Source organism: Platichthys flesus, chromosome 20, assembly GCF_949316205.1.
Source record: "Platichthys flesus chromosome 20, fPlaFle2.1, whole genome shotgun sequence".
NCBI classification, from domain to species: domain Eukaryota; kingdom Metazoa; phylum Chordata; class Actinopteri; order Pleuronectiformes; family Pleuronectidae; genus Platichthys; species Platichthys flesus.
In genome coordinates, this window is record NC_084964.1 from 2519673 (window position 1) to 2532189 (window position 12517).

A 12517-nucleotide genomic window follows, 5' to 3' on the forward strand; every position below is an offset into this window, starting at 1 on the left:
AGATTTAAACTTTTCATCATACCGTGTGACCGTGGTGAGGTCTCAAAGTTCGACTAAACACCAATATAACGAGCTTCTGTAACTTAGACATATTTTGTCCAATCGACTCCAAACTACACATATAAGACAAGAGTCGCGACCGGAAGACATCTACCTAGAAATCATGACTTAAAAGGAAAGCGCCTCCTGGTGGCATCAGGAAATGTCTTGTTTTTGTACATCGTGCGCTTTGATTTATTTGTCGGAGAGCTTTCATCACATTAAAATTTAGACGGGTGGCATCACAACAAGATGGAGATCTAAAGTTATCAAAGAAACAACTTTTCGACACACCGTCTGACTGTGGCGGGGCGTCAAATCAGCTTACCATGACACACGAAAACGCTTAAAGGGGACATATTCGCTTTAAAGGGGACATATTATTTCCATTTCACCACAGTTGATATGGTTCCTTGGGGTCTTAATGAAATGTCTGTAAAATATTTTGGTAAAAATACCCCAAGGATAATTTAAAACAGCACCTTTTTACTCTGTCTAAAACAGACCTCCTCAGATCAACCTGTTTTGAAGGCCCCGCCCCCCTCTCACCCAGCCCCCATCTTACCCCACCCCCTTTCACCACTCTCATCCCTCCGCCTTCTCACCCCTCCCCCCTCTCATGGAGGTGTAGGACATGTGCTTGAATGTGTTCTCACTACAGAATGCATTCAACATCTATAGGGCAGATTATGGGCCTCGTGAAAATTTATGTATTCTGGGGTATTTGGAAATGGGTGTGGCAAAATGGCTCAACAGCGCCACCAACGGTGCTTTCCCTCATTTACGGAGATACACCTCATTTAGCATTCACTGATCAGCACGAAATTGAAGACAGTTGTGTATCATCACCAGATGCACAAAAAACGCGCTCGCAGCAGGAAGCACTCCATTTTCGATTTCGTGGCCATTTTGGTCATATTCCATAATCTTTTACTTTGATATACTTCTCGTACAGCTTTCATCACATCAACTGAAAATTTAGACGAGTGTCATCACAACAAGATGGAGATCTAAAGTTATCAAAGAAACAACTTTTCGTCTCATTGTCTGACTGTGGCGGGGCGTCACATCAGCTCGCCATGACACACGAAAACGCTTTAACTTCCGTGTTCATGGGTCCATCTCCCTCAAACTACTTGTGTGTATCATCAGCCCCCCTCCCTTGAAGATATTCAGATGGTTTTAAAGAATGGGCATGGCAAAATGGCTCAACAGCGCCACCAACGGAGCTTCCCCTCATTTATGGAGAAACACCTCATTTAGAATTCACTGATCCTCACGAAATTGAAGACAGCTGTGTATCATCACCAGATGCACAAAAAACGCGCTCGGAGCAATTTGAAAAACGCAACAGGAACCCCGCCATTTTCGATTTGGACCATATTCCATGTTTTTTATTTTCAAGTACTTCTTGGAGAGCTTTCATCAGATCCACTGAAAATTTAGACGAGTGTCATCACAACAAGATGGAGATCTAAAGTTATTGAAAGATCAATTTTTCGCCACACCGTGTGACCATGACGAGGCGTCAAAATGTGAGTAAACGCCATCAAAACACAAGCTTCTGTATCTTGGACATATTTGGTCCAATCGAGTTCAAACTACACATGTAAGACAAGAAGCGCGACCTGATGACATCAACAAAGACACCATGACTTAAAATCATAGCGCCACCTGCTGGCTACAGGAAGTGAAGCGTTTATCTCGCAGCAGTGCGCAAATGCATGCAACGCTGAGACGAGCGCTTGGTCATCGAACGTTCTCTCTTCCCCGACCGCAACAGACTTGAAATTGCCTGTGCTCGGGCCCGTTAGTGCTACAACGTAGCCCTAGTTAAAAATGTTTTCTGAGTCAAAAGGGCTCATCCTGGGGAGGTACTAAGTCTGGGCCAGAGCCACTAGGGGCATGTGGCTGAGGAGGTAGGGGGGTGTCAACTATCTTCAACACTGGTTGTTCGATCCCTCCCAACTTCAGTCCTCCTGCCGAAGTCTCCTTGGGAGAGATTCTGAACCCTGTATTACCCCTGATGGTGGGTGTGAATTTGTGATAGAATAGAACAGCTTATAGAAGTGCTGTATAAAAAGTGTGACTTGTAGTGCAAAGCATTTTGAGTGGTCGTTAAGAACGACTCTGCACTGTATAAATGCAGTCAGCATTCCATTTTCTATTTACACAATACCATCGTACTTTGGGGTTGAGTGTTTTGTATTTATCTACATTTGTAGTGTAGGCTTACATGTAACATCTAAATTTGTTGACACAGTTATTTCAGTGACGTCCAGCTTGTCGCCAGAAGCTGCCGAGCTGTTTCTCTATGCCCCACATTGATCGTGTTAGTTGTATTTAAGCAGAATTCATCTGATGCTTTCTCATTTCTATGCTCTCTGTGTTTTTACAGTCACTGAAACGGATCAAGCGCTCTGACCGTCGAGGGGCAGAGTCAGTGACGGAGGAGAAGTTCACAGTTCTGTTTGAATCACAGTTCAGTGTCGGGGGAAACGAACTCGTCTTCCATGTCAAAGTAATTAGAGGGGACACAGGGATCTGTAATAGAAATTATAACACTAATTATTACTTTAGTCATCTTTTATAGATTTCATCTGTATTGTGATTCTCTCCTTGGGAAGATTATTATTACCCAGCACTATTTAGCAGGATTATGGCTTTGTCCAAGCTTTCTGTAAACCTAATCTTTTCTGGCATGGGTTTGAATGAACCAGAAGAATCTGTTACCCACCTATTGCTGTTCTTGTAACCTGCAGACCTTATCACTGCCTGTGGTAGTGATCGTCCACGGCAGTCAGGACAACAATGCTACAGCAACAGTCCTGTGGGACAATGCCTTTGCTGAGCCGGTAAGTTGGTGGCTCCTGTGCTGTCGGTTTCCACAATGGGCTCCCTATATTTCTCCAGTTGAGACTGTGACCATATTTTTGTGAAATTACATGTTTTTTCATGAAGTTTTTCTAGAATCAGAAACACAAACGTCATTTATTTTCAAAGCTCCAGTTTGTTATATGTGTGATGTCTGCTTTTTGAAATATGTTTTCATGTGTCTCACGCTCTTCCTTCAGTGTAATTATTAAATCTTAGAAATTACTATAAAGGTGCAATTTTACAATGTTTCACTGAAACAACAACTGAATCTGAAAGGCCTGTACTTCTCTTTCATATTTTCCCACGGCAAACCTCTTCTCCTCAGGGCAGGGTGCCATTCATTGTGCCAGAAAAGGTGCTGTGGCCCCAGCTGTGCGAGGCCCTGGATATGAAGTACAAGGCGGAAATGCACAGCGGGCGTGGCCTGTCAGAGGATAACCTGGTCTTCCTGGCACAAAAGGCTTTTTCAAGCAGCAGCAACAACCCTGAGGACTACAGCAAGATGACCATCTCTTGGGCCCAGTTCAATCGGGTGAGGCCAGCTCCTTTCCGAGGCTGATTGTAAATTTCTGACTCGTGATGCAAGAAAAGAAGCTGTACCATCAATACAGAGTGTCAGCGGCAGCTTCTTGTGTGCATGTAAACATTCTGTTCTAATATGCTTATTTTGTACAGGAGAGCTTACCTGGACGCAACTTCACCTTCTGGCAGTGGTTTGATGGAGTTGTAGAGCTCATGAAGAAACATCTCAAGCCTCACTGGAATGATGGGTAATGACTCATGCTGACTTTTTTAATGTTCACCTCTAACACTGCGATATCTCATTAAGGATAAGACTTTGCTTGGTAGCACTTATAATCACACTCACTAGTGATGTCATGGCGTCCTACACTCGAACATCACTTCAGCCAAGTGAGAGGTAAATACCCTGGAAGGCAGCAAATGGAAGATTTACAGAGAATTTAGTCATTCTACAGATTGAAAAGTACTGATTTAGCATTACACTGCTATAGCATTGTCTGTCAAAAGAGACAATTTCATAAAAAAACGATTGGAAGATTGTTGCAGAAGAAACAGAGTAACTGCTCTGTATTTTTGTGGATATGATACAAATATGTGGATCATAAAATATTGATTGATCATTCTCCTGATTATTGGCTTGTTTTCTGTGCATTAAATTGATTTAAGTCTATTAAAAGTTCTGTAACAACCCCCCAGTTTACTATTCAAACTCAACCAGAGTACTCCAGTATCGCTTGAGGATATTAATCAGACTTTGCACAACTCCTTTAGGAGACTCTACAAGCCTTGCTCCCGACAGAAATCGGGTGTTTCCCCAAGACCCAAATTTACAAAAAAACATAAATGGTATAACATCTACATCTGTCCAGCAGTAGCAAATCTCAAACCACCAATTTTGATGGTGGTTAGTTGGTATTTTAATTCACACACAAACACATTTGAAACACTGCACAAACCAACACTTGACTGACCTACCTTCCTCTTTGACCAGGCAAAATTCTTTTGACGTCCATTTATTGTTTGTCAATTATTAAGCTCTCATTTCTGAACGTCTTACTGCCCCCACATAACACACATTCATTTATATTTTTGTCTATTTCCTTTCTTTATTTGAGAGCGTGAGCTTATGTTCACTTTTCATAGTGTTATGCATTTTAATCTTACTCTTTCCTTTACTTTTCCTAAAGTTTGTGAAGGACCGGAATTTGCACTTTTACACAAATTCAATAAAGTCAAAAATTATGAGTGCTGATACAAAACATGTTTCAACAGAAGACATAACATCAGCTCTGTTGGTGATGTGTCAGTTCTAAGGCTTATTTGTGCAAGGGTCTGATTTGATGCATTTATTGAACAGGATGTCTCCTCGGAAGAACAAATGTAAATATTACATATTAAAATTTTTGAAAAATAATTAAACAAATACATTTTAGCCTTCACTTGCCATGACCAGGAAGGTACTCACACGTTAAGCCACTGCGTGAAATAGTTGTGTAACAATGTGTGAATCTGTATGCAGTGCCATCCTGGGCTTTGTAAACAAGCAGCAGGCACAGGACATGTTGTTGTCCAAACCCAACGGCACCTTCCTGCTGCGATTCAGTGACTCTGAGATCGGAGGCATCACCATCGCGTGGGTGGCTGAGAATCCCAACAAATCAGGTACATAACTGCCCTTTAAAGCCTTTCTACTCTTACTTTGAATTTCTAGGGCAATTGATTATAATGTCAGTAGAAGAACATAAAGCGGAATAAAGGGTAGGCAAGATTTTGCTCATGTGAAATGTAGCATTCTACATAAAAACTTTTCCTGTCAATATTGAGCTCCTAATCCCACTAAATAATGCAAATGTCAGTACATCAGCCATCTTCTCTGCAGCATTAATAATATATGAATCAGTTGGTAAGTCCTGTGATCGTAATCTGTGCTGGTTCCTGTCTTTAATTAAGGGGAGAGGTTGGTCTGGAATCTGTTACCTTACACAACCAAGGACTTCTCCATTCGTTCCCTGGCTGATCGCATCAGTGACCTGAACCACCTTCTGTATCTCTACCCTGACCAGCCCAAAGATGAGGTTTTTGCCAAGTACTACACCCCTCCACTCTGTAAGAATTTTCATTATATTTAAGAGGCACTAAATTATTTACACAATATTATCATATGGGCATAATTAGCTTGATGTCAATATATATTATTGGCACTATCCCAAAACCAATCACTACACCTTAGCACAGCACATGCACATAACTTTTTTTCTTACTGCATATATTGATGTTTTATGTCTGATTGTTGTTTTATGTACAATGCACCAACCACACCAAGGCAATTTCCTGTATGTGTAAATATACTTGGCAAATAAAATAATTCTGATATTCTGATAATTCTAAACTCAGTTAATGTGTCTCTTGCAGCAAAAGCAGTGGATGGATATGTAAAACCACAGATCAAACAAGTTGTGCCAGAGTAAGTAGAGCTCTTTCTTTTTTCTTAAATTGCTACAGGAAACTCTGTTCACCTCACACCCTCCAGTACCTGACAGGATTGATTAAGTAGCAAGTTCCTGAAGCCTGATTTGCATTTGGTGTAAGAGTCACTGAAAGATGACGCCCCATCCATCTAAAATAACACTGTAAAGCATTCAGACTGATTTGTCTTGCAATGTTCTGAAAAGTTAATGGTAACAAACCTCTTCAGGACTGAATCACTTTTACTCTGACTCAGACTGTTGCAAGACCTCAGGCAGGCTTATTATTTCTGGCAGAAATATTGCCATTTTTCTAAGATGGCCAAATGTCCTGAAGATGTCTATACAGTACAAATGAAACCAGATATTTAGCAATTCAAAGTGTGCAAGTATTTTTACTGAAATATTTGGAATTGTTTTTACCAGGTGGATCTGAATTTGTTTGAACATGTATATAAAGATGGACAAAGGTTGGTGATGATTGGTGGTGGCCATTACTCTCAGAGAATTCCATAATATTGTGTGTGTGAATATTAGGACTAAGTGAACAGTGTAATGTTAGTTATATACAGTTTTTGCATTAAATGGGCCAACTTTCATTAGGATCACAGTGGGCTTATCTCACGTTTCATATTTTCCTGTCACCTCCTGAGTAGGGGGCCTCACTCAAGTAATATGTTCCACCAAAGATGCAGTTTTCAGCCCTGTCATCGTTATCAGTGATATCTGATCATGACCTGGGCCCTCATTTATAAAACGGTGTGTAGGATTCATACTAAAAGTTACTAAAAGTGTGCACAAAAATAACGTGGATCTGCCTCATAACCCTTAATGCCTTCATATTACTAAAGTGGTCAACCAAGGGGGGACTGAACCTAGATCTGACTCTGCTTTGGTGATTAGAACTCTAAATAGGACAGAGGAATGTCCAAGAATTGTTATTATGTTGTAAAATAAAAACATAATTAATAAGCAATATAACAAAACGTGTGTTGTGTGTCTCTTGAAGATTTACCACCCCAAACCCTGAACCCAGCGGAGCAACTCCTTCATTCATGGATCAGACAGCTTCTCCCTCTGTGACCCACCCCAACAACTTCAGTGTTTACCCTCCTATGTAAGTACATTCCTTTACCTTTGTCAACTCAACCATATGCTACACATTTCTGCTGGGCCATGAGTTCTACATATATCATTCAAGTCAACAGTCAACTTAAGAAGCAAAAAGACAAGATAAGATGCCAAGACAAAAAACAAGACAAATGCAAAGAGGCAGACATTATTTCCTTTTAAAAACACAGGACAAGATGGAGAATATTCATTGTATGTTAAAAGGTCTACCACACTTATTAAGATGCCAACCACCAGTAGATGTTAGCAGACAGCGACCACCTGTCTTGAGTTGTAAACCTTAGCCTTGTCACGTTTTCCGGGGGTTCAAGCTGAACCTGAGGGTACGCTGAGGATAAAGGTAAATCTGACCAGCTACTGGCTTGTTTGGCATGTGGGCTGCTCAGTAGATCAGACATCATTACCTCAATGCCCTTGTAAATTGATCACCTGCTCTTCAAGGCGACATAGTTAAAAGCTGTCCCAACGTGAGAGACCTTATCCCTCCACTTACTGTGGTAAAAATTTGTTCTGTATGTTATTTGTCTAATCCTGCAGACAAATAGAAAAACAGATAAGTCGAATGAAAGCTTAACCTCTTTGGCGGAGGTAACAACACTGTATCACATTTCAATGTTGAAACCAGGTGACCCTAACCCTAACCCAAAGGAGTCTGTTATGAACCTACAGAGATTCACCTGAAGATTCACCTGAAAAATAGAGAAAGCCCTTCTGTTGATTAATTTCTGTGAAAATATTAAGAGCATATTTGAGTTGGCTGAGGAATCCGTCACGGGGGCCAATGAGAACATACAGCATGGCCTTTATGATAGAACTTCCAAAGTCTGTTTTTCTGCTCTCGTCTTGTCAGTAGTGACACCATGTTGGATGCAGATGGAGACTTTGACCTGGAGGACACGATGGACGTGGCCCGTCATGTAGAGGAACTGCTCCGCAGGCCCATGGCCAACCAGTGGAGCAGCCAGCAGTCCTGAACCTGAAACCTGATACTGCTGCACACCTTCAGGTTTACTTCTTATCTTATCCACTCCTTTAATTCTCTCCGAATTGCAGCCACATTAAGAGATGTTATGGGTTCATTTGTCCCTCTGACAGATCCACATTACAATTCACATTCATCATGTTTCTGCTGCCCGCAGAAGGGAAGAACTGTTTTTTTCTAATCAATATTGTCTCAGCGGAGATGGTAAACCATGGTTTCAAGAGTCAGCTTTATCGGCATTGGACAGAGGACCGGGCCTGCTGTTCTCTCCGCCCATCATAGTTTCTCAGGACGGTCATGAAGACCTGGGTTTGGTCAATGGGATTTTTATACATTTAGTTTTTATGTGAGCTTTATGTACCTGATGAGTTTTTAGCTTGCACAATGAGACTTATGCATAAGATTTGAGAGTATTTAAAAATTCTTTTAAAAGATTTTTCTACAGTTAACATGGGTTAATGTGACTGAATTTAGAAAAAATTACTCTCTTCTCTCTTTGTCAATAATTAATAATAGTTGTATACTTAGTACTATCTATCTAGTAGTAAGTCCATAAAAAAGTGAGACCATGTAACTTTAGCTGAACATCAGCCACTGTGAACACCAGCAGTATTTACAGGATGATGGAAAATTTTATTTCCCCCCATTTATCAAAGTTTATCTTTAATCATTTGCTTTAGAGCCACTTAGCAAAACAAGTCTAAATCAACAACCATGCCTCCCATGTAGGTGCATCGTAGTTACTGCTGTGTCATTGGCTTTAGACAGGTTTAAACCTGTGATGCTGGAAACTTAATCAAGTAGTGTCCTCAACTCCAGTGTCCTGGGAAGCTGCAGTTTCAACTTCACCTGTGGTTCAGTGTGAGCCCAGAAGCTGTGTCCTGTAGAAGAAACCATCTGAACAACATGAGGTTTTACACAAACATGGTTCAACGTCTGGTTTGAAGTTGGAACCTGGTAGAACTTAAGTTTCTGTCATCTAGCTGAGAGTAATAACTGGTCATGTTTCCAGTTGCAGTTGGGATCTCTGGTTCCTTCATTTGCTTATCTTACTGTTTGCTTGTTCTATGGTTTATGATCAATTTAAACACCAACCAACGCCATTGGTTATGTAGACTGGCCAGCGGTCACAGAGATAGATGAAAGCTCAGATATTCTTTCTCCAGTAATAGAGATTAAAGTACAAAAATAATAAACAATCAAATAAGACAACTGTCAGCAACATCATCATTTTGTAGTATTTAATAGTGAATGTTCAGTAGTGATTATAGTGAATTTGACTCAGCAATCAGATTCAACCCGGAAAGTCCCTGTTTAGCTGCGCTATTCAGATGCTAAGTGACACAGCTTCAGTCTCTGTGTATAAACAGTTGTCTGGAACATACTTAAACAAAACAGTAAATGCTTAACAGTAGTTCAAGTTGTAAAACGTCATACATAAGTTTCAAGACTTTTGAATTACCTTCTCTAATTCGATGTTTGTATAAATATATGTTTCCAGAATGGAACCTTCGGTGTATATAATATGCCATCATACTTTTTGTCTGTCCGCATAATCAGAGAGCAGCTCAGGACTGAAAATAACAGTTTTATTATCTTAGAAATGTTTTCATCATCTATTAATTCAATTAATTGTTTTGTCCACAAACTGTATAAACATTTTGAAAAAAATCTCAATTATTTACCCTCAGACATCCAAAGCCAAAAGTTATATCTTTGAATTGCTCAGTCTTTCTGACCACCTGTCCACAATTCAAAAACAATCAGTTTACTGTAATATACATCCCCACATGTGAGAGGATGACAGCAATTTTATTTGCATTGCGTCACTCATTTTTGCAAGGAAAGGGCCATTAATTGATCATCAGAACTCGTACTAATTGATCCTTTGTAGATCAGATACATAACCATGACAGCTCTGATCATGTGTGCAGCTTTGCTTCTGAAACCAGAGAAACAATTATCCCACCCACCTCAGCTGCAGTTTGTCCATTTCGCTCTTTATGATGATGATGATGATGATGATGTTAATCTTTTTCTAGCTTCTCCGTTATGCTGAAGTAACCTTCAGTGAACATTTCTGTGGAGATTCACTGCTCCGTTGATCTCTCTGTCCCTTTTGGATTGATAAGGACAGCACTGTCCATCAGTACATTTGAAAGCCATTGTCCATAACACTGTACTACTACCAGCATCCAGGGAAAATCTCTCATAGAACACAACTCATCCATAATGAAGTTAACACAGCAAACCTCAGGAAAGTCACTGTGGGGGGGAAAAGGCAGTTGTGTCCAACTCAACCAAATGATTTGAGTGTAGATGGGGATACTATGTAACTTGTGTGCTGCCTTTACCTCTTACGCTTATTGTGAAATAAAAGCTGAAACACAAAACGTTTTATTTTTACTAATGCAGTAGTAGTTTCCCTTTTTGTCCTTGAATCAACCAAATGTGTGTATCCAGCTCATTGCTGCTGTGCTGTCCGCTGGCTTCTGTACAATCTGCCTCATGTACTTCCACATTGCGCTACACTTTGCTGGAAGTTTGGTGTTTGGATTTGACTTGGAAATAAAACACATTTTTTTTATTAACTGAGTGGCATTATTTGCTATAATAACTTTGTGTTTTTCTCCTGTTAAAAATGAATGGTATTTTATCATCTTATTGTCAGACACATTAGTGGCAGTGTTGTCACTGGAGTGAAATATTAAGTATGTAACCGATGTAGTGCCATTCAATTTGAGGCTAACTGAAGAAGAATCCTCAGGACTTTGTTGATCACCCTGATTTTGTACCAGCAGGTTGAAATGTTTGACATTTATCTTGTCAACTACTGGATGGAAGACCATGAAATGTAACTGTAATGCCATCAGCAAGCAAAAGCTCATGCTTCTCATTTGAATGGGCATTAAAATGTAGTAGCCTCCATGCAAGTCCGTTATAACCCGAGGTTTGAATGCAGGGTTAGTACGCAGAATCCCCCTCCTATTATCAGGGGAGAAGCTACCCACACGTTTTACTGAAACTATCCTTGGCGCGAGATTTCAAATGCGTCATGCATCCCATTCAGTTCTTTTTAAAAAATCCATTCTCATATTTCGTAATTAATACTCGGCCTCCAGAAAGTTAGTACATATGCACAGACAAGTGATCCGAAGCTATTTTTCAAGACATAGCACACCTACACTTTGACAAGTGCATGTTTTATTAAAACTATTTCAGATAATTGAATGTCTACTGATGCATGTTGAAATTATTTAGTTCTTTGCTTTGGGTTTTTAAGCTATATTAGGATTAAGGTGTAAACAGAGACAGTTTCTCTGTTTGAGAGGGAAATTCTCTTCTTATATTGAGAGGAGGTGGTATAGTGGCAGAAACTTGGACTATGGGCAGAGAAGGTCTCTGGTTCGTCTTTGGTTCGACTCCACGGAGAGACAACAAAAGACGAACCTGGATTGATCTGTCCAAAAATCCAAGAGTCTCCCTACCCGGTCTAGTGCCCCTGAGCAAGGCACCTTACTCCCCTAACATCTAGTCCCCGAGCGCCGTACATGGCTGCTCACTGCTCTGTGTGTCCTGCACCAGATGGGTCAAAAGCCAAATTCCCTACCTGCATGACTGTGCCTTTACATGTCTGTGCATGTGTTTGGGACTAATAAAAGCATCTTAATCTTAATTAATGGTTTATCTAAATTCTTCTAATAGACCTGTAGTTTATCTACTTGAGGGGTAGTTATGTACGAGGTAGGTCTTTTAACAACTCATGTGTTTTGAATACACAAGTATCCACCATCGCTACAACTGTGTACACATCATTCATATTGTGTTGTGTACGACCAGAGATGGGCAGTATTTTTATTACTTGTATTTGACATACGTATTACATTACTTTTGAGAAATTTTTTGTAATTTGTATTTGATAGGGCCGATCAAAAATCGAATGTAATTTGTAACAAAATATTTTAGAGTGTAGTTATTTTGAATTTAAAATACTCAAAATACTTTCTCCACAAATCAAAAAACAGTTAGGATTAGGGTTAGGGACGAATCCACCACCTTATGCTCCACTCAACTGAAGATCTTGGCCTGGTGGCAGAGAGTGAAACGACTTCTTCCAACCTTCAATGTGATGAGGAAGATGACTTCTTTGCTTTCTCAGCTGAAGAAACATAAGTCCAGGAAAGACAGGAGATCACACGCCACAGCAAAGCGAAGATAGAGACCCTTCATTTTCTGGAGGACACCAGAAAAGACCTGCTTTCTTTTCAGCAGTAACCACTCATCAAGCTCCTTTTTGTTCTATTTAACATAACCCTCCCCTTTTCAGCTCCGGTTGAGAGGCTGTTCTCGTTTGCAGGAATTATATTCCATCCGCACAGGAGGCGGCTAACATCAGAAATATTTGAAAAGTTAGTTGATCTTAAAGGCAACTAAATTGGCTACTCAATGGTTGGGTCTCAAGAACCAAATTGGAAGGATTATTATGTAATAAAGATGTCAG

General features: G+C 40.2%; 1 protein-coding gene across 3 annotated transcripts in view; it reads left to right on the plus strand.

Annotated features, from left to right (window-relative positions):
• The window catches only part of LOC133976118 (signal transducer and activator of transcription 5B-like), a 55732-nt gene that overhangs the window by 38974 nt on the left and 4241 nt on the right, over positions 1-12517 (plus strand). Inside the window, exons 11-19 of one of the 3 annotated variants that reach the window (XM_062414220.1) lie at positions 2438-2560; positions 2802-2894; positions 3242-3448; positions 3592-3686; positions 4958-5100; positions 5389-5544; positions 5851-5902; positions 6913-7020; positions 7885-8040. In XM_062414220.1, the coding sequence (XP_062270204.1) occupies positions 2438-2560; positions 2802-2894; positions 3242-3448; positions 3592-3686; positions 4958-5100; positions 5389-5544; positions 5851-5902; positions 6913-7020; positions 7885-8008 (1101 nt within the window). In that variant the 3' untranslated portion in view covers positions 8009-8040. Of the gene's footprint in view, positions 1-2437; positions 2561-2801; positions 2895-3241; positions 3449-3591; positions 3687-4957; positions 5101-5388; positions 5545-5850; positions 5903-6912; positions 7021-7884; positions 10608-12517 lie in introns of those variants that run through there. The other 2 variants (XM_062414219.1, XM_062414221.1) reach the window with 2 other exon arrangements.